The 25356-nt window shown below is 34.4% G+C and overlaps 1 protein-coding gene across 1 annotated transcript; it reads right to left on the bottom strand.

The window, feature by feature from the left end:
* Positions 1-8314: 8314 nt before the first annotated feature.
* On the bottom strand, positions 8315-23449 carry LOC148867196 (cytochrome P450 CYP72A219-like). Its single transcript, XM_088980051.1, has 5 exons — positions 23124-23449; positions 11170-11387; positions 10523-10767; positions 9050-9422; positions 8315-8911 (listed from the first exon to the last, which is right to left on the bottom strand). Exons 1-5 carry the CDS (start codon positions 23395-23397, stop codon positions 8489-8491), a joined length of 1533 nt encoding a protein of 510 aa, XP_088836177.1. The 5' UTR covers positions 23398-23449; the 3' UTR covers positions 8315-8488.
* Between the last annotated feature and the right edge of the window lie 1907 nt (positions 23450-25356).

Below are 25356 nucleotides of genomic sequence, written 5' to 3'. Positions count from 1 at the left end.
ATAGATGTAACAAAACAACTATTTTGGTCTATTTTCACCTATCAATAAAAGGTACAAGACTTGAGCATACTCTGGGTTTTTCAAATGTACTTAAATATGGCTTATGGCCATAAAAGATGGATGGAGGTTTGGTCACATCAATAGGGAATATCAAGCCCGAAAAAAAAATTAAGCCAAATGATAGTTTTAGATTGTATTTTGCAAGATGGACCCGAGTGGCATACTCTTAACAATTTGTTCTATCACTCTATATATGAAAATGGGATAAAATGTGATAAAGCAGACTATGTTGACCAAATTCCTAATCAAATTTGAAAGGAAAATGAAAGGAATAGTTATTCTCATTCAATTTCAAACAACATAAAAAATAAAAGAAAAAAACTACTAAAAGATTAAAATATGGTAAAAATAAAAATAATAACAGGATAACCATTTTATCATTTGATGATGTTCGGCCTGAGGTGTCCCAAATTGATGTCACAATCATATAATCTTGCCAATTCGACAAAGCCGCAATCCAAGATTTGAAATCAAGAAAGTGGTCAAAGGCGTGAGGAGTTATTCCCTGGGTAGGTACTCTGACACTCAAGTTAGTCAAGAATGGTGGGTGGTTGAGCCAAGCAGTTGATAGCAATGCTGGTCTGAGTAGAGTAATAGTGTGGGTGCTAGAGAGTCAAAAGTCCTTTACCTTGAGTAGGGGTTACCTTATTTATAATCAAGGATCCATGTCCTATTCGGATGAGGCTTCTGGGGTTGTTGGGATGAGGTTGTCCGCCGAGGTCTTCGGGATAAAATCTAATCCCCAACGGAGCTATCCTCATCGGTATGACACTCTCCTATCTTGGTTGTGTTTATAATCTAACGTGGTGTCGATGTGGCCAAAGTGATAAAGCGGCCACAGAAGTGACATGTGGCACCGGGGTGCCAGATCAACCATAACCCAAACACCATTCCCCCAGTTCTGAAGTCGAGGAGTGTAGTGCCTGGCTATGGTATGGCATGGAAGAAATCATTGGTTCTCGGTTGAGGAACTCAAACTCGAAATTTGGTTGAGCGTGCTATCTAGGCTGAAGGACTCGGGGTTGAACTGGTTTTTTGGGTGAACCGGCTGGGTCGACGCCCATACTGTTTCCGAGACGGGTTGGCGGGAATGTCATTTTGTCTTCCCAAGGTTACACTCGTGCGAAGGGTGGTGGCATCGTTTCATCTTCCCGAGCTGTTAGAGGGTGGTGTTTGATCTATGTTGTTGATCTAGATCACTAGGAGCCCTATAAAAGGGGGTGAAGAGCATTTTCACTTTGTCATTTGTAAAGGAAGTGCGTTTAGAGCTTGGCGGCAGGTAGTCTTCGGCTCGGTGTTGCTTCCATTCTGCGATCTAAGCTTTGTAAAGTCCAGTAAGATGTCTTCTTCGTCCACTGACTCCTCCCGCTCCTATTCCTCTTCTTCCCGTAGTGAGTCCGAGCCGAGGTTTCTCATCGAGGCTGCCACGCTTGATACTTGTGAGGCCGACGGCTAGGGGTCTAAGGCCAAGGAGTTTGAGGCCTTCGATCTTGAGCGAGTCATTGAGTGGGAGGCCAAGGCCGAACTGTCACATGAGGAGGGAGACGCCCTTCCTCCGCTAGTTGGTAGCCAAATCGGGACCACCTTGTGTTGTTTGACGCCCAGGGACTTATCCTGGATCCAAGCCCTGTACTGTATACCTAAGGAGTATGAACTTAGGTGCCCAAGTGCTAGTGGGAGACCCACTTTGGCTCGACCAAGCAAGTTTTGTGTATACGAGCACAGCCTAATGGCCGGGTTGAGGTTTCCCTTGAGTGAGGGAATCGTCGAGGTGCTCAGGTGGTACCGGGTAATGACCATCCACTTAATGTTGAACTCCTTTAGGTTTGTGGTCGGCCGTCTTTCTTACCGTTTTGTCCACGGCCTTGAGATCACCCTGCGGATGTTCACCTACTTTCTTCAACTGAAGCATCACCAGTAGAGGTATTACTACTTCTCGGCTCGGCAATGCATTAAGGTGTTGGTTGAGGCCCCATCTTTAGTGAAGCACTAGAAGGGGAAATTCTTCTTTGTGTGTTGTCTTAGAGGCGGGCCTCTACCGGCCGATGTCCAGAAGCCGAGGACTAAGGTGAAGGAATCGAGCATGACCCAGCTCACCGAGGAGAAGGTGTTAATAAGTCGAATCGAGAGGATCGACGTGATGGAGTGCATGTCCTTCTCTGTGTCAATCCAAGCTGGGCTAATGAGTGAGATGGTTGGTCTATGTGTCATGCTAGTTTTCTCCAGTCTCTCCATTTTCCGAGCTACTTTACTTGGTATTGACTTGCTATTTGTCTTGTGCAGGTGTTGAAATGGCAAGTCGTGACAAGATGATCCATCACATGAGGGCCGCGGTAGAGAGGTCGTAGTCTGGAGGGGCCTAGGGAACTCAGCCCCAGGTTGATGAAGTGCAACCGAGGTCTGCAAAACACACTCCCCAACAAAAGAAAAGGCCGAGGCGGGCCAATGAAGAGGTGGTTGTGGTCAATTCGGAGGAGGGTGATCAGGCTGTCCATTCTCTTCCCCCGCGAGAGAACACGCCAAAGGGCGGAAACCCCACCATGTACGTGTTGCAGTGGGATGTTCGGCCTGAGGATAGGCTTGAGACAGAGGGCATTCCTAAGCAACTAGTCGGGGGCTTGCTGACACCATCCATTAGGCACGAACTCGTCGAGTCTTCAAGCAATTCTCTGGAGAACGCACTCCTATGCCAGGCTATGGCAGTAAGTTTTCTCACTTCTTCGGTCACTTTTGTTTTGACTGATTACTTCTGTTGTGCTAACAGTTGGTCTCTTTTTGCAGAATGCTTGCTTGGCCATCACCGTGGTTAACCGCCTTCCCACAAGTGGTTCCCAATCTGATGTTGTTCGATCCGAGGTGTCCCAAACCAAGACCGCAGTCAAATAATCCTGCCAATTGGACGAGGTCGAGGTGGAAGAACGGAATCATGGTCCAGGAAGTGAAACCAAGAAAGTGGTCAGAGGCCCGAGGAGTTATTTCCCGAGTAGGTACTCCGACGTTCAAGTTGGTCGAGAATGGTGGGTGGTCGGGCTGAGCAGTTGATTGCAATGTTGATCCGAGAAGAGTAACAGTATGGGTGCTAGGATCTGTGTCCTGTTCAAATAAGGCTTTCGTGGTTGTCAAGATGAGGTTCTCATCCGTATGTTGCTCTCTTATCTTGGTCGCACTTATCCATCTGATGTGATGTCGACATGGCCGACATGATAAGGTGGCTACAGAAGTGACATGTATTACCCAAGGGCCAAATCAACCATAACCCAAACACCATTGTTAGATCAAATGACCTACATCAAAGAAAAAGAGCATGGGGGACAAGTATACACCCCTTTTGTTTTCTATGATTTTCAATGAAAAACTTTATGAACTCTTTTTTCAACATGCTGATGCATGTGTGAATCATATTTTGTCACATTTCATTTTCTTTCAAAAAGAAAAATATAACATTCTTTTTTCAACACATTGATGCATTGTCATGTGTGAGCCCTGGCCTATATGGCTTGTATCTGTTATGTATCATTTTCCTATGGAAAGAAACATGTAACAAGAGTTTCTTTTAGAAACTTCCATCTCGTAATAATTTTTTACTTATAAAGGCAAATTTTTGTGGTTCTGTCCATCAATCAATTTGTAGGTTGCAGTGATTGCTCAACTAATATAAATTTGTCTAATGATAGATCGGGCTGTCAAGTGTCAATGGATCAAATATCTGTCCAACCCAGCCTAATCTAATATGAGTCCGCAAAGGATGGACCAAGTCCAGTCCAATCGTATAAATACTTTGCTCAAGTCATTGTTGGAGCATTTAATCTGTTAAAATTGGTTTATTTTAGATTAGGTCCAATCAAAATCTGGTCCATTGACACCCATACTATCATATTATATCAATGGACTGGATATTGATTCAATTCAACCCAGTCCAAAATAAATCCATTACAGATGGATCACGTCCAATCCAACTATACTATTAAATCTGGGCTGGTCCAATTTAATATACTTATTAATCCATCCAACCGGTTCAAATTGATTTTGATTCAGATGGGTGCCAATACAAACCCGGTTCAATGACCCTAATGGTAGAAAAAAGTTTCTATGAGATGGATACACATATGTTTATCAAAATTATGGAATTAATTTTTTAAAAGTTCAACCAAGGTGCATTCACTAATATTGGCTGCACATTAGTGAATGTGGATATTTGGATCTTACCTCTGTCCTCCTGAATCATCTTCCTGAGAGGCGCCATTAGTCACATGCACTGTGAATCCGGCATGCACCAAGATAGACTTCTCCACAATTGGCTACTTTCCTCTTTGACCCCATCTGCATGCTTTGGCACATGTATGTAGGGATAGTAACGAGTTGAGCTTTTCACAAATTGTTCGAACTCAGCTCGGTTTCAACCGAGCTTCAAGCCCAATTCACTGGCATCGTGAGGCTCGTGAGCCAGCGAATATATATATTATAATTATTAATTATTATAATTCTTAATTTTTTAAATATCAAATAAAAATATTTTTATATATAATTTTTTATTTTTTCTCAAAATTAAGCTTGAGCCGAGCCAAGTCGAACTAGAGCTTATGAATTTTTTACTCAAGCCAAGCTCGAGCTCAAGTTTCTAACTCGAACAAAGCTCAAACCATGTAGAACAGTCTTATGCTGAATTTGAACCTCGTACTATTCGGCCTGGTCTAGCTCGAATCCACCCCTACATACATGTTGGATTTTGGAAGCAAAACTAAACAGCAAACTTGGGCCACTCTGGAGGAACTCTATATATGCACCCAGGGCCAGAAGCCAAGCTGGCGTAGTTGATTTGCACCCCTGCAGCAAACTTGGGCCCCACCTCCGTGCATATTTTGTTCTAATCCATGCATTTTTATTGGCTAATCCTCCAGCTCCAACGACAAAGGGTATCAATGTCTTCCATCATCATCTACATCTCTGGTGATGTCATTTTCAGTGAATCAATTAATGTTCCCATCCACAGTCATCTAGCTCCTGCATCTCCTTCTTTTACAACTATTGGCATGCTACCAGTTCTTCCATCCGTCCACATCTCTGGCCTGCTCCGGTACTATCGATGACTCCAGATATCTTATTGGTGACCATTTTATTTCAGGACTATAAGAAATAGAGAATGTGAACAACAAGAAAAGGATACCTTTAATATTATTACAATTTTTAATTATAAATTTGCATTCTGATGACCATTTTAATATTATGATATTTTCAACAATTATTCAAATTTTCGTCTTATTTCCTTATTTCAGGACTATAAGAAATAGAGATTGTGAACAACAAGAAAAGGATACCTTTATTTTATTCTATGTTATATGACAATTTGTGCTTTTTTCTCAACTATTTTTGTTACTTCCAACACATTTTTGTCTTAACCATTGTGTATCCTTTAATTATAACATTATTAATTCTTTAATGCAAAGTACATACACATAAAACGGAAATTATCAAATAATTATTTTTAATTAGGTACCTTAGTAAAATCAAATGTTGAGAATCAATTATATATCCTACATAATAATGAACATCCCCGTACATAACACGGGGTCATTCACTAGAAAGCCCTCAAATTTGTGTGCTTCTCCCTCAAACAAGTGGCATCTTATTTTCTCAAGGAAGAGCATCTCAAAAATCGTAATTCATTCCTCAAACATGTGTTTACCCACTCAAATGGTAGTTGTTACCTCCACTTCCACTTTCAGGAAAAAAACAAAAACAAACTCATTTCAAGTGATGCAAGATGCATAAAATTGGGTTTTGTGTAAAAAAGCAACTCCATTTAATCTCTTAAATTAAATAACAACTCTATATATACAAAGTCAAATAAAATAAAAACATAGAAAATGGGCGTCAAACAAATTTTATTAGAATACATAAATACAAAATATCAAAATACTGACCCTACTTATATAGTAAGGTGTCATTTCCTAGTTAATTATCCTAAATTGTGGTTTTCACTTTTTAATTTAATTTGTAAATGAAATGCAATATCGAAGTCTGTTCTAAATCCAAAGGATACCATTAATGGATCAATTTACATACTCTACTTAAATTTTACTCCTTAAGTGGCAAAAAAGGATTTACTATGCCATTTGAACCCTGTCTTTTGTTATCATTCTTATTCTCTCTATCCAGACGTCTTATTCTCTCTATCTATACTATACTACATTATAAACCGAGAATATGTTCTACATCAGCAGTCCTTTCCTTCATCCATTCTACAACAGCAGTAGTCCCCTTCTTTCTCCCTTACCCCTTTGTAGCTCTCCCATTCACTCTCTCTTTCCTCTTTTTCCCTACCCAATCCAGTCATTAAGCCACGTGGCATGGGAGTTAGTTATAAAGGAAAGAAAGAGAGATTTGGTTTTATATTATCTAGCAAAGTGGCAACACAATCCCCCACCTTCCCCTAAATTATCTCTAGCTCCTATTTATCCTCTCCCACTTTTGATTTATATCTATCGAAACAAAGTTTGAATTAAAAAATTTAAGAATTATTTAAACATTATAATGAAATTATTTAATAAATTTAAAATATTTATTATAAACACAAAAATAATATTTTTTTTTGGATTATTCAATTTAATAACTAAACAATATTTTAAAAAGTTAAACGAAAATTTTGTTTAAATGTTATTCACATAATAAAAATTTAAAGCCAAAAATATTACTTAAATATATAAATAAATAAATACTTTACATAAAAACATAAAAAATAGCTAAATAATTATATAACATAAAATAAATAAAATTTAAATAACAAATTTTAAATATTATTTGATATTTTAATATTTACTACAAACACAAGAATAATATTTTTATGGATTATTCAATTTCATAACGAAATAATATTTTGAAAATTTAAATGACAAAATTATTTAGACATTAATAACATAATGAAATTATATAATAATAGTATAAATTATAATTTTACAAATTATTAAATTCAATAAATAATTAATATTTTAAAAATATAAATAATGACATTATTTGAATAAATAACCAATACTGTAAATAACTAATTTTTAAATATGCTTAATATAAAAAAAATTAATAACTAAATCATATTTTGAATATTAATTAAAAAATAGGTTAAATAAGGAAATTATGTAATAACTTTAAAAAACAATACTTATTAATAATAATTTGCAATTATTTATCTATATTTATTATATATTTGTATATACTAAAATTAATATTTAGTGTATTTTCAGTAATTATTGATTGTATTTGTGATAAATATATTTTTACCAACTATGTATGAATCTATTTTTGTTTTATTTTTAATATAAAATTCTCAATAATTATTGGAGACTAAAATATTATTTTTTATATTTTGTATTTAATATGTTGCACTTATTTGTTTAATTGTATTTTTGTTATAATTTACCGATTAACAATTTGCTAGAGATTAAACTATAATTGGATATTGCACTATTTATTGACTAATTTAATAATTTTTAGTATTTATTGTATTTTCAAAATTATTGTTTTCATTATATATTTATTAATTATTTGTTGTATTTTTATTATAAATTTATTTTCAATAATTGTGTATTTTCGCTATAAATTCTCGACAATTATTGGAGATTAAACCAGCTTGGTTGGATCGGGGAGTTGGTCACCCGAAACTAGATGATCATGGGCTACGTAGCCTAATGGGTTGACCTGGCTCAACCCATTCAAAATCGGGCTTGGACAACATTTTAAGCCCACGGGCTTGGGCTCAGGCTTTAAACATCGGGCCTGATTATTTTTTGGGGCAGGCTCAGGCTTTCCCAAATAAGTCCAACCCAACAATATTATATATAGAAAAAAAATATAATATATAATAATAATAATACATAAAATATATATCATATAATAATAAAATTAGTAGTGAAAAAGGATCAAAACAGTTCGTCTGATCAAACCTTATAATGTAAACTTTCAATATAAGGTTTACAGACAAGGCTGAAATCCCAAACATCTTTTCCAGATGGGAACATCTTTTTTTGCTCTTGAGATCAGTGAAATTGAAGCTTCATGAAGGTAAGTCATTAATAAGTGCAATTTGTTTATCCTATTGATCTTGAGTTGATTCCATCCTATGCCAATCGAAAAATCAACTGAATGCATGGTTTCCATGCCTACTATTGGCATGTTGGCTTCCTCCAATTAAACAGATTGGTAGTTAAGAGATTTTCTTTTGATCTAGGCCAATAGAACTTAATCGCCAACTGATTAGATATCCTTTGAGTGGACTACTCATGGAACTTCTAGATGCATACATGTTAGCAACCAAGAGTTCTAATTATAAGTTCTTACATCAGATTTCAGAGTATCAGTAGTAAATTAATGGAGTCTTAACAGAACCACTCATCTTATTATACTTTTGTACTCCAAGAGATACAGGTAAATTAAAGTATCATAATTTATGTAAAATGATCTGAGCACCATATTGGGGTTGAAGAGTTATAACACCCATGGGAGCGTGAGTGTAGGAGGGTGAGAGCTCAAAGGAGAAGTTCTGTAGAATCATGGCCAGTGCCACCTTTGCTTCTGCCATTGCAAAGTTCTGCCCGATGCAAATCCGAGGACCCCAACCAAATGGGAAGAAGGCTTGAGTTTTTGCTGCTTTAGAAACACCTTCATAGAACCTCTCTGGTTTAAATTCTTCCGCGTCTTCACCCCAAAATTCTCGACTATGATGGATGGAAATTATGGGTATCAACAACTGTATTCCAGGAGGCAAACAGGTTTTTCCTAGTTTTATCTTCTTGTCACTGCATCGAGCACTCAAAAACACTGGAGGATATAATCTAAGAACTTCATACAGGATCATGGGCACCTGCATTGGAGGTTAGAGGAACACAAGTTAAATAAATCAACAAATGAACTTTGTATATATACTAGATTGCATTTTCATTCGATCAATTATCAATTTGATATATAATTAATTAAGCAGGGGCACAAGGAGAGTTCTTACAATTTTCAAGCGATTTAGCTGATCAAAATCTGGTTTGTTTTCTCCAAAGATTTCCAAGACCTCTTCCCTTGCCCTTTTTTGCCACACCTGATGCATACTTAATACAACTATTGTCCACAGAAGCAAATTTGCTGTAGTCTCCTGTCCTGCAAAGTAGAATAGCTTGCATTCCCCCATGAGTTCCTCATTACTCATTGCACCATGTTCTTGAATCTCTTTAAAGTTGGATTCTAGTAGCAACCCCAGTAAGTCATCTTTAGTAGCTTCCCCTAATTTTATAGACAGTTCTCTCTGTTTGATGATTCCCCTCAATAGAGCTTCCACCTCCCTATTTATTTCCTTAATCCTTTTGTTCATTTTTGTTGGTAATAATCTGCATAAAAGAATCACGTGGATTACTTAGCATAACTATCAAACTCTTGCAACTACAACTACGTAAAGGTGATCTCTTTATCATTTACGAAAAGGAGGAAAATGTCAAATTGTCAATAATCTTCTGGATACTTAAAAGGCAAAATATCTGATACTTCATGGTGCAATCTCATAAGCTAAAAGAGGATATTTAATTCATAATTAATCAGAATTTTGACACATCTCTTTTGGTCATGGCCATAAATTAGCATGCTTACATGCAACAATATGTATCACTATGCGGGCTTAGATCCTAGGAATGGCAATTTCTACCCTACCCGGTGGGTATTCGCCCAGACACGGGGCAGGTTGTTTTGCTTGAAGGATGGGTTTTGGTATTCTGCAACCCGTATGGGTAAGGGTAAGGTACAGTATTAGGCTAAACCCAATCCTCCCCGATCCACATATTGTTGGAAAGCATATAAGCTTTATGTATTAACTCTTGAATTTCATGTTTGAATTTTATGTAAAAGATAATTGATAGTTTGTGTTTTCTACATGGTCCGAATCAAATAAATGGAAATTTTGTTGTTTGTTTGTGTTACTTTACTTATTTGTTGTTTATATATAATAAAAAATAATAGGAAATTATATACGGGCTCTAAACCCAACCTGCCTCTACCCCTGAATGCAAGGAGGGTAGGATTGGGAAGGGTTTTGCATTTTTTATGTGCAGGGGAGTAAAATCCAACCTGCTACAGGTTTTAGGGTGGGTATGGGTTAGGAGGTTTAGGGAGACAGTCAGGGTCTAGAATTCACAAACCCTCCCCAAACACAACCTGTTGCCATCCCTATTGGATCTCTTACTCACAAACAAGCTGTTCCCACATTCCTACCCATGTATATATAATTACAGTTGCACATTGGGAATATCTCCCTTGACATTCATGGGGAGATGTTCTGAATACACGGCAGTGGTGTTTAATGTCATGGGTGTTGCAGTTAACAATTTATGGGTAGCAAATCCGGAGTGATCAGTAGCTAAAAGGCGAGGGAAAGAGAGAGTTTAAAATTAGTCTTTAGAAATAATGTAAAAATCGATCAGTTAGAACCCAATTGGACCTGTAACCTGGGATGAATGTGTATATCAAATCCTGGATAATAATCTTGGCGTGTTCATTTAGAAGTTGAAATATACGCATTCCTTCTTCATAGCTTGTGCCAAATGCTGTCCGGGAAATGATATCTCCAGTAAGATTTTGAACTTCCGGCCACATGTCCAATTCACATGAACCTTCTGGTTCAACCAATCGGTCCCATTTTCTGATCAATTCATTACAACCAGCTAAAAATGCTGGTAGCATCCTCTGTTACAAAGGGAAAAAAGAAACAAAACATTGTTAGAGTAAAATGAGTATTTATGATACAAGTTAATTAAGAGAGGGAAATTCTGGTATTTTTTCCAAGTACATTTCTTACTTCTTCCTCACTGATCATAAAGAAAATATATGTACTTGTATTAGGATATGATGGTTATTAATAAGCCTCAAGATGGTTGCCTTCAGGCTATATTTGGATTGATTGAAAATAAGAGAAAAACAGAAATTTGAGGTAAAGTTCTTAACAAAGTTTCTGAAATTCCTCAAAAACCTTCCTTTCAAGTTCTTGCTTCTCTATTATTTCCTGTCAAAGCCAAACATAGCCTCATGTAATGGGTGGGGAAATAAAAATTAAAGTACAAAATAAAGAACAATATTATAGAAAACAACCTTCAACTTCTCTAGATGGAAGGCAGGGGTAACGATCCTTCTATGTTTTGCCCATTTTTCTCCTTCATAGTTTGCAAGCCCAGGTAATAGTTGCTCAGTGAATGGATTATGTAGTTTCTGAAATTGTTCAATTTTGTTAGATAGGATATCCTTTACTTGCTCTGGATCCATGATATGTAATGTAGGAGTTACCCCATACCATACTACTGACATTTTACCTGCATTTTATAATCAGTAATAAATCAACAACCATAAGAACTTATGAATTAGAGACATATGTGAGAGATTATTTATATAACATAAACTAAAAGCTTGCATTTTAGAGCCAAGGACCTAAAGAATATGTTATTAAGCCAAATCATGTTACATAGTCCATGCCAGTCAATGAAAGATAATTTAATCTTATAAAAGCAAAAAAAAAAAAAAAAGAGCATAAATCCACATGCGACAAGGACAATCAAATAAGTAATTCTACTGTTTTGATGCATCTTATTTTACAAAAGTACTTATGGTTGAAAGATATATATTAGTCTGTGTGAAAATAGAGATGTATAGTTATAGTTCTCTTTCATAAATGTGTTTGCATGTGATTATACAAGAAAATTCAAAATTAACACTCATTTTTTTAATCTTTTATAAGTTTTGGAATAAAAGATACAAAATAATTGTTTCAATAAGAAATAATTATTAATTGCATATTCACTTAGAAGTTGTATGCATGTACCCTTGATGGCTTAATAAGATAACTGGATTCCTCTCCCATCCCATAGAAGTTAGAGCTTAGAAATTATAATTAGGTCTAAATTTTTTAATGAAATTTCAAAAAAAATAATAAAATTACATAAAAAGAGAAATTGATGTGTTTTACATGATGTGTGACGATAGATAATAATTATATTGTAGATCTATAGATGATCCACCATTTCCACAAATCCAATACAATTGTATGTCAAAATTTTGATTTTATTTTTTATTTATTTTAGAACTAAAAATAAATAGAAATTACCTATTTAAATACCAAAAAATAATTACCATGTCATTGATTCTTGTAAATGATTTTTATCTTAGGAAGTTGGATAAATGATTTTTTTTTCCATATTAGCCTCTTACAAGCAAGATATATCATATATTCTCTACCTATGTCTAGGTGTACAACCAGATTAGTATGGTTCTTGTATGCAATTCCACAAAGTACACTATGGTTTTACAGATGTTCCTATTCACTTTTCCTACCCACTCTCTTCCCGTCGTGAATTTCAGCCACATTTCTCTCAATTCACTGTGCGCGGGTAGAAAGTGGGTAGAAAAAGTGAGTAGGAAATCCTGTTTGGGCAAGCTTTATTGGCCATGCATATTCACCGACAAGTCGGTAGGAAAAGTGAGTAGGAAATCCCATTTGGGCAGACTTTATTGCCCATGCATATTCACCGGCAAGCTCCACCTTTGAGCTCTTTAAAAATCAATATTCACACCATTGTATGTTTGGAAGGCATCTCCGCTGGTCTATTTGTTCAGGACCACAATGATGATTTTCTATTTGCTAGAGCAATACCTAGGGATGTTCATAACAAGACCCAAACCGACCAAACCAACCAACCCAAGTTGGCCGGTTTTTTTTTAGTACCAGTAGGTTTCGGGTTACAAAATAACAAAAACCGATGGTTTGGTTTGGTTTTCATGTGTGAAAACCGAAACCAAACTGACCCAAACTGACTTAGATATATATTATATATATAATATATTTCAGATATTATATATATATATATATATATATATATATATTTCAGCTTTATTGCATAAATATACATATTATATATAAAATTTCTGATATATAAAATATCAGTTTTAATCCATCAAATCATTTTTAATTTCCAAGCATCCAGCCTTTGCTTTCTTAGACTTGAATCCTTTATTGTTCACACCAAGAGAATTATTCACAAAACCGACCCAAACCGACCAGGTCGGTTTTACTTAGTACTGGGTCGGTTTCCGTTTCATTTCTAGCTAAACTAATCACGTCAGGTCGGTTGGAAAAACGCCAGTAAACCGACTCAACCCGACCCGTAAACAGCCCTAGCAATACCTTACCCTCCTTGTAATCCTCAAATGGGTAAGGCATACGCTTTTCCTTTGCCTCATAAATGCAGTTTTCTAATGTTATATTTGAAGGTCGTGGATGCTCTCACACTTGTCAAGCTTCAAGCTAGGCAGCAATATCTAATCCCCTTGGCTACTATGAATATTGGTGGTCAATTGCAAGAGCTTATTTTCATATCTTCCTTCCTCCTTAGTTTGATTTATACCTAGTATTTGGGTTATGGTTGAGCTGGCCAAGGATGCCATGTGGTAGCCTCCGTGGCTAGCTTATCTCCCAAACCACGTCAGCACCACATGGGATAGATAAATGCGACCAAGGAGTGTCTTGCACAAGCGAGGAAGTAAATCCTGTTGGGGAAGAGTCATCCCAAAGACCTCAGCGGGCAACCTCATCCCGACAACCCTAAAAACCTCATTCGAATAGAACATGGGCCTCCAATTATAAATAGGTAATCTTCGCCTAGGTTAAGGAACCTTTGGACTTTGAATACCTTTGATCTACCTTTCTAGTCGGACCAGCACTATTCTTACTTGCTCAGTCAGACCACCTACCCTTCAAATTGACTGACTTGAGCATCAGAGTACCTACTCGGGGAATTGTAGATTCCAGTGCACGACTTCATCCTTCCACCTCGGCCTCATCCAGTAGGCAGGACTATTTACTGCTTCCTCAGTTCGGGACACCTTGGATCGGACAGCATCACCCAAATATGCTAATGTTGTTGCCCATACGGTAGCACGTCATGGACTTGTTCTACATTGCACTCATACTTGGTCTATGACTCCTTCATTCTTAGCACAATTGTTGTAATTTTGAACCGAGTCTTGGAATGCAATTAGCCCTTGGGTTTTTTCTCAAAAAATAATCATGAGATAAACCCTAGTTTCCACCAATCATGACTAATTAGGTTCTTTCTTCCCCATTGATGGGGAAACCATTCTTTTTCTATTCTCTTCTTCCATGACAAAGTACTCCAATCCTATGAGGTGCTAAAACATGCTTTAATTAGCTAGTATGCATGGACACCCACCTCTCCCTAAGAACAAGGGATTTGCTCTACGTTTGTTCAATTTGATAGGTGAGATCTAGGTGATTTCTTTAGACTCAAACCACATTTTGATTTGTTTCTCTACAAAGGAAGATTTTTTTGAAAATCTGGTTGAAAGAGGTGTTTATGATCAAATCTTTCTTATTACTTTCGATGAAATGGACACCAGAATTGGAGTAAGGTTGGGAGATTTCTATAGTTCTAGTTTGCATCAATTTTCAAAGCAAATTTCTTTGCGGAGAACTTGCTTTGATCAATTTGCAATTATTCTTTTGGGCCTATTCTAAAATGTAACCTAGCCTCAATCACTCTCTCCTGCACTAAAGCAACAAGGTTTTGGGTTCAGTTGGATGTACTCGAAACATGTGTGGATTGGTTCTAGCAAGAAAAGGTTTTGGAAATCGGTTGTTTAAGAGAAACTACCAGATTATTGAACCCCTTGTTTCAAGCTTGGACGCAAGGCTTTGGACTGCAAGCACAATAAGTTGAAGAAGAAAATAGAAATTACCAAGAAAGAAGATGATAAGAAGGATTAGTCATTGGCCATGCTCATCCAAAGGGCAAGAACACTATATCGACTAAACATCAAGAATAGCAACCACACATATATGTCCTAAAAAAGAGAAAGACACTCCCAACATGGATTCCCTCATTGTAGATCCTACTACAGGTCCTAGTTTTAAACAAATTGAATCTCTACCAATAGAATCAATTCATGTTGCTCCCATAATTGAAGGGAAATAGGCCAGTAACAACCCTGTCACAACAATTGTAGAAGAAGCAAAACAAACTATCATTGGGGATGAAGGTTATATTAAAAATTAAGAAGTGATTTTGAGACCTAGACCCTAGCAAATTTTGGGAATAAAAATACTCAATGAGATGCTATACTTGGTGACAAGTCAGGTGTTTGTGAAAATGATCAATAATAGCTAGGGAGGACGATCAACGTGAGGTAGTTGATATCAAATATTAATTGGAAGATGTTATGGTTAATGTGCTAGAAAGTTAAAATACTTTATGTTTATTTTTTTGTCTCTTTCTGCAGCATGTAAAAGGTAACTTTAGTTAGGTCTTTTTCACCTTTTTGTAAACCTGGGTTAGTAGTAAAAGTGTACAGAAGAAGTTTCTATTTGGCTTGATCAAGAAGTCATCTTCTTGTATTACTCTTGCAAGAAAACTAGAATACATAAGAAGAAGATTTCAGCCCTTTTCTTGCTCTGTTTTTACTCTTTGCCTTATTTCAATCTTCTACATGAAAATCCTCTATTCTAAAACATTTTCTCCATTTTGCATGCACCCATAGTTAGTTGAAACTACAGCCAATACTAATGTTGTTAATTTCAACAAAGTCCAAGTTCCTACTTTTTATGGAGAAGACTATGATTTTTGGTATGTTAAAATGAAAATCTTTCTTTTGTCTCTGGATTTATGGGATATTATTGTCCTTCGATATGAAGAACCAGAAAATGTAGCAAGTATCATAGCAATTCAACAAAAATAACTAAAGGACAAGAGAAGTTAGAATGCAGGAGCACTTTCAATGATTCAAAGAGGAGTTAGTAAATCTAATTTCCCAAGGATAATGAGCACTAAAAAGGCAATAGAAGCATGGGATACACTTCAGCAAGAGTTTCAAGGAGACAAAAAAGGTAAGGGTTGTTAAACTCCAATCTATTAGAAGAGATTTCGAAAATATGAAAGTGAAGGAAAATGAAAATTTAAATGATTATTTCAGTAGATTTAGGGAGTTGATAAATCATATGAAAGCACATGGTGAAAATTTGATGATATGAGAATTGTTGAGAATATTTTAATTAGTTTACCTGAGAAGTTAGATCCTATTGTGGTTATCATTGAAGAAACAAACAACCTCATGGAATTAAGTATTCACAAGTTGTTGGCATCACTAAAATCATATGAGCAAAGATTGCCATGCCACTTAAAAAAATCAATAGTGTATTCCATCTCAAACTCAATGTTAGTTTCAAAGATCATGATAGGACATCCTCAACTCATGAAAATGGAAAATGAGACTCTTATGGATGAGGTAGATATGCAAGAGAAAGAGGAAGAAGTAGAAATCCAAGAGGAAGAGGGAGAAGTAATTTCGGTAGAAAAACTAGAGATGAAGGGTCATCACAATGGTTTTCTATTTACAAAAAAAGCAACAATGTTGACAAAGATTGTTGGTATAAAGGAAAATTACAATGTTATTATTTTTAAAAGTTTGTCCATTTACAAGAAGATTATAGACTGAAAAACAATCAGTAAGAAAATTTTATAAAAGAAAAAGAATAAGGAAATTTGTTTTATGCATGTCAAAGTGTCACAGAGAAAAATAATAATGTGTGGTTCTTGGATAGAAGGTGTAGCAATCATATGGTAGGGCACCCAAATATTTTTCTTGACATGGACACATCATTTAGCTCAAAAGTGAAGTTGGGAAATGGAAAATATGTTATAGTAAAGGGAAAAGGCACAATAGATGTTGAAACAAAAATGGGAACAAAATTTATACATAATGTGTTATTTGTACTTGAGTTGAATGAGAATCTTCTCAGTGTTGGACAGCTTTTGGAGCATGGTTACTCACTTCATTTTGAATATCCTGGTTGTATCATTTATGACCATGACAAACATGTGGTGAAAAATGTGAAAATAAAGATAAATAGAAGCTCTCCACTAATATTAAATTATACAAGAAAGGTTGCTACGAATGCCAATGAGGTTGATGAGTCATAGCTATGGCATTGAAGATTTGGCCATCTAAATTTCAAGGGACTGAAGTTGTTATCACAAAAGGAGATGGCTAAAAGGCTTTCAAACATTGAAGAAAAGCATTAAATTTGTGAAGGTTGTGCGCTTGGAAAGCATCACTAACAACCATTTTCAAAAGGAGTTGCATGGAGAGCCAACAAAGTGTTGAAATTAGTTCATACCGATTTATGTGGACCCATGAGGACTCCTTTTCATTCCCAAAACAAGTATTTCATTCTTTTTATTGATGATTATACTCACATGACTTGGGCTTATTTTATGAGGGAAAAATCTGATGTATTTACTATTTTCAAAAAATGTAAATGTCTTGTTAAGAAATAAAGTGATTGTTACATTAAGAAATTGAGAAGTGGTTGTGGCAAAGAGTAGTACACTTCAAATGAATTTGATAAATTTATGAAGATTAAGGTATGAAAAGGCAATTTATAGTTTGTTATACTCCTCAACAAAATCCATGCTACATCCATGCTACATGGGAATTTATAGTATCAGAGAGGAAGAATCAAACTATGATGGAGATTGCTAAATCCATGCTACATGGGAAAAAACTTCACAAAAGTTTTTGCGTTGAAGTTGTTAACACAATTATGTATTTAATGAACCAATGCCCCATTGTTGCTATTAAAGGAATGACTCCATTGGAATCTTGGAGTGGAAAGAAACCATCGGTTAGACATTTGAAAGTGTTTTGATAGTGTATGCTATACCCAAATTCCAAAATAGAAGAGATCAAAGCTTGATGAAACAAGTGAGAAGTGTAATTTTGTTGAATATAACTCTATGTCAAAGAGCTATAGGCTGTACGTTTGAAAACAAATAAGATGATTATTAGTAGATATGTGTTGTTTGATGAGAAAGCTATTTGGAATTGGGAGTAAGAAAAAAAATTGAAGAACATGTTCCCATGTCTAATTTGTAAGAGAATACAACTCAAAATGATGAATGGGCTTTTCAATCATCTCCAAGTTCAAGCTCATCTTCTTCTAGCTCAACTTCAAGAAAAATGAGGAGTTTGAGTGATGTTTATGCAATGTGCAATTTTTGTATTGTGGAACTAGAAAGCTTTGAAAAAGTTATTAAGGAAGAAGCTTGAAAAAAAGCAATGAAAGAGGAAGTTTTTATCATAGAAAATAATAAAACTTGGGAGTTGGTTGATAGACCAGATAATAAAGAAGTGATTGGTGTTAAATGGGTTTACAAAGTAAAACATAATTCTGATGGTTTTGTGCAAAGAAACAAAGCAAGGCTGATTGCTAAAGGCTATGCACAATAGTCCGTTGTTGATTACTTTGAAACTTTTGCTCCTGTAGCACGATTGAACACTATTAGAGCTCTCATTGCACTTACAACTCACAAGTTGGTTGTTATGGCAACTTGATATTAAATCAGTTTTCTTGAATGGAGAATTAAAAGATGTGTATGTAGAACAACCACAAGACTTTGTGATTCAGTGCAAGGAAGACAATGTGTACAAGTTGAAGAATGCCCTATATAGATTAAAACAAACATCAAGAGCATGGTATAGTCAAATTTATGCTTACTTTGTTGAGAAAAGGTTCATGAAAAGCAAGAATGAGCCTACTTTGTATGTAAAGAAACATTGTATGGATGATATTCTCATTGTTGCTCTTTATGTTGATGATTTGGTTTTTATTGGAAACAATATGAAAATTATTGAACATTTCAAAAATGAAATGATGAAAAATATCAAATGAGTGATATGGTACTATTACGTCACTCTCTTGGTTTCCTAATTTATCAAAGTGATGATGGTGTATTCATTTGTCAAAGTAAATATGCTGAAAAAGTTCTCAAAAAATTCAAAATGTTTGGATGCAAACCTGTAAGTTATTCTACAGGTTTGGATGCAAACCTGTAAGTTATTCTACTGGTGGATGAAACTTTGTATAGAAGTTTGATTAGAAACTTGTTCTATCTCACTGTTACAAAGCCTGACATTATGCTTGCTACCAGTTTACTATCCAGATTTATGAACAATCCCAATCACATTCATTTTGGAGCTGTAAAAAGAGTGATAAGATATGTGCAAGGCACCATGGATTATAAATTAAAGATGACAAAGGAAATAATGTGAGATTGGTTCGTTTTTGTGATAGCAATTGGGGAGGATATGGTGATAACATGAAAAGCACCTCTAGTTATTGCTTTACCTTTGGTGGTAGTGTGTTTTCTTGGTTCTCAAAGAAATAAAAATCAATAGCTGAATCTTCAGCCCAAGCAGAGTATGTTTCAGCCTCAATGGCAGCATGTCAAATAATTTGGCTTAGAATAATTATGGAAGATATTAATGAGAAGCAAGAGGATGCTACGGTGATCCATTACAACAACAAATCTGTCGTTACTATGTCAAAAAACCTATGTTATCATAGCAGAACCAAATACATTGCTCTCAAACATCACTTCATTTGAGATGCCATTGAAGATGGAGAAATTGAACTAGTGTATTGCAGGACCCAAGAGCAATTAGCTGATATATTCACTAAGCCATTGACTAGAGAAAATTTTGAGAATTAAGAGACACATTAGGAGTCCAACAAGAGCAGGGGGAGAATGTTATGGTTAATGTGCTAGAAAGTTCAAATACTTTTTTTTGTCTTTTTCTATAGCATGTAAAAGGTAACTTTAGTTGGGTTTTTTTCACCTTTTTATAAACTTAGGTTAATTTTAAAAGTGTACAGAAGAAGCTTCTATTTGGCTTGCTCAAAAATCCATCTTCTTGTATTAGGCTTTCAAGAAAACCAAAATACGTAAGAAGAAGATTTCAGCCCTTCTCTTGCTTTGCTTTTGCTCTCTACCTTACTTCAACCTATTGCATGTAAATCCTCAATTCTAAAATATTTTCTCCATTTTGCATGCACCCATAGTTGAAACTACGGCCAACACCTAACAGAAGATCTAATCAGGTTGATAAGGAGAAGGCAACTCTTGTTGATTCACTCAAAGTTAAAAAGATTGGATATTAATGAGTTGAGATGATTTAGTGACACGATATAAAGACACATAGATATTAAGTGACCTACCAATAATAATCATCAAAGTGAAGTCCAACATGTTTCAACAAAGACAAAGATCCAAGATAATGAAATGGCCAAACACTCAAGACATAGATTCAAAAATAAAATAGTGAGAGACCATATAATAGTAGAAAGAGAACACCAAAAAAACAGTAAGAGACGTAGATTAAAAAAAAAAACAGAATTTGTAACTGTACACAAGAAGAATGATTACAAATACAAGAGAACCTGGATTCAAATAAGCTTTTGGCTCCAACATGTAGATCTTTAAGGCCAAATAAAGGTTATCACACCCACTTTATTCCAATTGATAGCATATTTAGTTTCTATTTTTCTTAGATGTCTACACTCCCTTGTTCTGTTTACATTAAGGGGTAAGGTTCATGTCTCCCACAACTTTCATCAATAAAATTCTCCTCTTTCTTTCTAAAAAAAAGTATTGAAAATAAATAAGAATTAATTAAGAATAAGCTATTATGTTAATCTTGAACTATTTAATACTTGAAATTGCATAATTATCTTAATTTAAAGGTAAACATGGTAAATTAAAATTAGATACTTGGATTTACCATTTGAATGTGAACATGATAGTTTATAATTTTGAAATGTTTACTTAATTACATTTTACATTTATCATTTATAAGACTTTTATCAATTATTATACCAAAATTTTAAATTTCTATTTAACTTTTATACATATGAACTATGGTAGTTCAATACTTAATTAGATTTTATCATTTGAATCATTTTGATTTGGCTCTAAAATAAAAGAAGAACCAGATATCGATTACAGATGTCGTACAAAAGTTGATGGAAATTGGCATCACACAAAGTGGATTAAAATTAAGGGGTGGCATAATCCATTTGAAATACAATTTGGCTAGAGGATATCCAAATGATAATATCATGTGTGATGGTTAGATAGGACTAACCAAATTGCCTATCAATTTTATGATATATTACAATAAACAAATAATATTCCATAAATTTGTTAATGCATATGGTGAATAGCATAATACACAATATCTTAATAAATTGATGAATCAAGTGATTGATGAAATTGGTCAAGGAGATGGGGGAGGTGGAACTTGAAGAGTTGATCGGAAGAAAATAACAAAATAATGAAGTCATTTTTGTGTACTCAATAATTGTATAATATTTTTAAAACTATTATAAATATTGTTTTTCAATTTTCCTTAAAAGTTATTTGCGATTATTTTTCAATAGTCAATACCATTGTAAATTTCTATTTTCAATTTTATTATACTATTTTTATATTTTATTCTAATTCCATTGTAATTTTTTTAATTTATTTTTTTACTTTGTATTCATTAAATTCAAATGAAATAAAATTTATCAAATTTTCATTATAATTTGCTGTCTATTTTATATTTTGTTAATTATTTTTATTTTCCCAAATTTGTTAGCATTTTTACTTAGCAAAAAAATGAAAAAAAATAACAAATTTAAAAAAAAAAAAAAAAAAACTAACCCACCTCAGCCATGAATTATGTCAGGCCTAACCTTTGAGGGATTCTGGGCCAGGCAGGCATGGCCCACCTAGGCCCGCATGCCAGCACGGCACAGCCCACTAAAGCACAGGTGGCCCACAAAATAGTGCCATGCCAGCACATCACAACCCACATTATACCTCTATTGGCCAAAGCCCAATTGGCCTATTATCACCCCTATATAAAACTGTATGCCTAATTAATTTATCCTCCATTCTACTGTATACCTAATTAGTTTATCCCCCATTCGCATATTTTTGGATATATGTGCATTTTTATATTTTTGACGCCTGAAAAGCTATGCGCTTTGTATATTGCCTGAGTATAGCAAGTTGTATTCTCAGGCTATCATATGTGTCTTTATTGTTTAGCATAAAGTTTTATCTAAATACTAAAAGAAGAAATTTTTTCACTATAAATTATAAAATATTAAAAGAATAATATTTTATTATAACATCTTTAACAGTTACCACTTTGAATTTTGGGGTTTTTATCGTTCAGTCCACCTCAAAATTCTTAAAACAATCATTTAATCCAATTTTTTGTTAATATTTTTATACCATCCTAGTGAAAATGGTTTTATTGAGTTCATATAGTTAATTATAACTAGTAAACATGTACGTGCATTTGCATGTAGCAGTATTTCTAAGATAAAACTATTTATAATTCATGGATAGTTTCTGAACAATTATAAGTGGGCAGTTTCTGGACAGTTTCTAGGCAGTTAAGTAGACAGTTTCTAAAATGAGAGTAAATGACATATATGCCCTCTTTATGCCCATTGTATGTTTAGACAAGGGGAATAGAAAACGTCCAATGAAAATTCCAAAAAAAAAAAGGCATTCCTCTTTTATAGTTAGTATAGATTAGATAAAGGGGTAATTTTTGTCTTTTCACAAGAGATTTGCCTAATTTATCAAAAATGAGATATGGAGACATTCCCTAAAATAAATATAAGATATATATGAAATATATTATCACTGTCATTCATCAATTATCATATATTAATGAAGATTTTATCTACTCCACCATGTTTGTGTCCAACCAAATTTGTATTCTGCTTCTAAGTTCTGCTCCAATTTAGATGCGCAGACAGATGGGGGTATAAGGATATTAGATCCTTTCAATTTAGGCTATGTTTGATTTGAAGGAAAATGTAGGGAAAAGAAGGGAAAGGTAAGGAAGCTTATACAAAATTTGTAAAAGTTTCCTTACATTTCTCTTCCTTTCCCTACTTTTTCCTTCCAACCAAACATAGCCTTAGGGAAATGGGGGATGAAGTTTGATGATAGGAAATTCATAAATCCAAAAAGAATTCTGACTATCCAGACAAATACCACTGCACTAATTGGAACTTTGAATTTCAAGATCCTAAAGCTTATATGATAATAACCCTTTAGTTTTAGATATAAAATCCCATAAAACTAAACAATAAAAACTAACCGAAAATAAAAAAAAAATGGAATCATTTTAGAACATACCATATTTTTTCATTGTATGATCAGTGAGTGGGACAACACGTTGGGTGATATTATGAGAGAGGCTGATGGGCTTGGATTGTGCTTCCTCCTTCATCTTACGTTCTTCTTTCAGATTTCCATACAACAACCTGTAAGGAGGGCCCTTGATGCCCTGTTTCTTCAAATATTTCTCCAGCTTCATGGGCCTCCACCATATTAAATACAACACTTTCCAGCATGATACGACCAAGATGAAAATTACTACAATTGCAAAAATGAAGGCTAAATCCCTCATCTTTCTTCCCAACAACAGTCACACAGAGAGAAAGGAGATGGTATTTGGTTTTAAAAGGTTCTAGAGCTTAGGCTTAATGTATATATAGTACAATAGTAGCTCTCTTTCTACTCAACTCTCAATGGATTATTAATCAATTAAGTGTTAACAACGTGCCATTGGTTGCATGTGAAGCGATGAAAAATGAATGATTCCCTTGCTGCTGTTTTAAAAGCAAATATATTATTAAAATAAATGACTACTTGTATTATAGAGAAATGACACTTCCCAAAGATGTCCATCCTCTCCATTCGTATCACCTTCCCCACCCCCCTCCCCCATGGAGTCTAAGGCTCCGTTTGGTTCGTGGGAATGAGGTCTGGAATCAGAATCAGAATAGGTTATTCTGATTCCAACTGTTAGGTTGGATGGAATCAGAATCCCATTCCCATTCTTAGCATTTCCTCATTTGAGGGAATGGCCATTCCCTGTCCTACCCTTGGGAATGAGGTCACATTCCTTCTGATTTCAATTCCCATTGGCATTCCTGTCTAAACCAAATAGACTATGGGAATGGATCATTCCTAATGGACCATTCCTATTCTGATTCCCGAGGATATCAACCATAAAGTCAATGGTTCTCATAAATGCACATAAGGTACCATAAAGTCAATGGTTCTCACACATGCATACGTGTCCAAAACATCCCGATATGGGCCTGAAACAGTTTGGATCTGTATCATTAATTCATATTTAATACCAAATCTCTCATTAATATCGTTTATTTAAGTCTAATTTCTCTTTCATTAATTAGCACATTACTCCAAGGCAGATTTAAATTTAAATTTGAATTTTAGCGCCTAATTATCATTAATTTCATTTTAAACTTCAAATTTTATCTATAGCAAGATTTGAACCTTAGTCACTTGATTTTAACAAACACAAGTTCACCAATTAGCCACACATATTTGTTTGCTGTGATTATATGTATTTTTAATTTTAAGTAAATTTTCATTTTTCTTAATGAGTGACAAGTTTTTATTAATAAATGCTAGAATTAGTTATTAAAATTTATATACGAATAAATATTAAAATTAATTATATTGGTTTTTGAAAATTGACATTCACATTTTATTTTATTTTTTTACATTTTAGATTTTTTAACTATTACTAATTATCTCAATATGTCATACTTTATATAAACCATTAAATTATGGTTTTTTACATTTAAATGACTTATTCACAATCATACAAAATATGTAAATATAGTTAGTAATATATTTTTTAAGATTTATTTGAATTTTTTACCATATTTATGCGTATCTTAAATTTTTGTCCGTATCCAAAGTTTGTATGGATTATGCTTTGGATATGCTGATGGATATCCAAAGTTTGTATAGATATGCTGCCAAATATAGAACCAATACATAGTGACAAAGTTGCTGAGCACCTTGCGTGTCCTATACTTTGAACATTGCATGTGTTCTTTTGCAAAGGAAGCATAGAGGGGTAAAGAGTCTGAGGTGGATGATGGTATTTATATTTTCTAGGTAGGACTGAGGAGAGGGCAAGGGAAATTTTCAACAATATTTATACTTTAAGTAATTATAATTTGATTAAATAATTACTAAAATACTGAAATGATTAAATAATTGTAAAACATAAAGTGATAAAAAGAATAAAAATTAGTAAACAATTAATAAACTAGCTTATAATTACTTAAAGTAAGCACTTGATTAAGCTTAATTAGATAAATTAATTTAATTAACATTAACTAATTTCAATTAGTTAATCTATTTAATTAGGAAACTTGATAAGAATTTCTTTTTGGTAACTAAAAAAAATTAAAAAACTTAACAAGATTGAACGTTGGAAGTCAAACTTCAATAATAAGGGTAAATTTTATTAATTCACAAAGGCTCAATACTGCAAGCCTTCTCTTCTAGACAAATAGCATCGTATTCTTTCAAGAGAGAATCA

This window comes from Nelumbo lutea, chromosome 3 (assembly GCF_056320005.1).
Source record: "Nelumbo lutea isolate HS-2025 chromosome 3, American lotus-T2T, whole genome shotgun sequence".
NCBI classification, from domain to species: domain Eukaryota; kingdom Viridiplantae; phylum Streptophyta; class Magnoliopsida; order Proteales; family Nelumbonaceae; genus Nelumbo; species Nelumbo lutea.
This window is presented reverse-complemented; position numbering and strand designations above follow the sequence as displayed.

Excerpts from the sequence above, each read along its gene's own strand:
- LOC148867196 (XM_088980051.1), bottom strand. The coding sequence starts at position 23,397 with ATGAGGGATTTAGCCTTCATTTTTGCAATTGTAGTAATTTTCATCTTG. Across the intron at positions 11,388-23,123 it reads TCATACAATGAAAAAATATG|GTAAAATGTCAGTAGTATGG; the intron begins GTATGTTCTAAA and ends TATAAAATGCAG. Across the intron at positions 10,768-11,169 it reads TCCATCTAGAGAAGTTGAAG|AGGATGCTACCAGCATTTTT; the intron begins GTTGTTTTCTAT and ends CCTTTGTAACAG.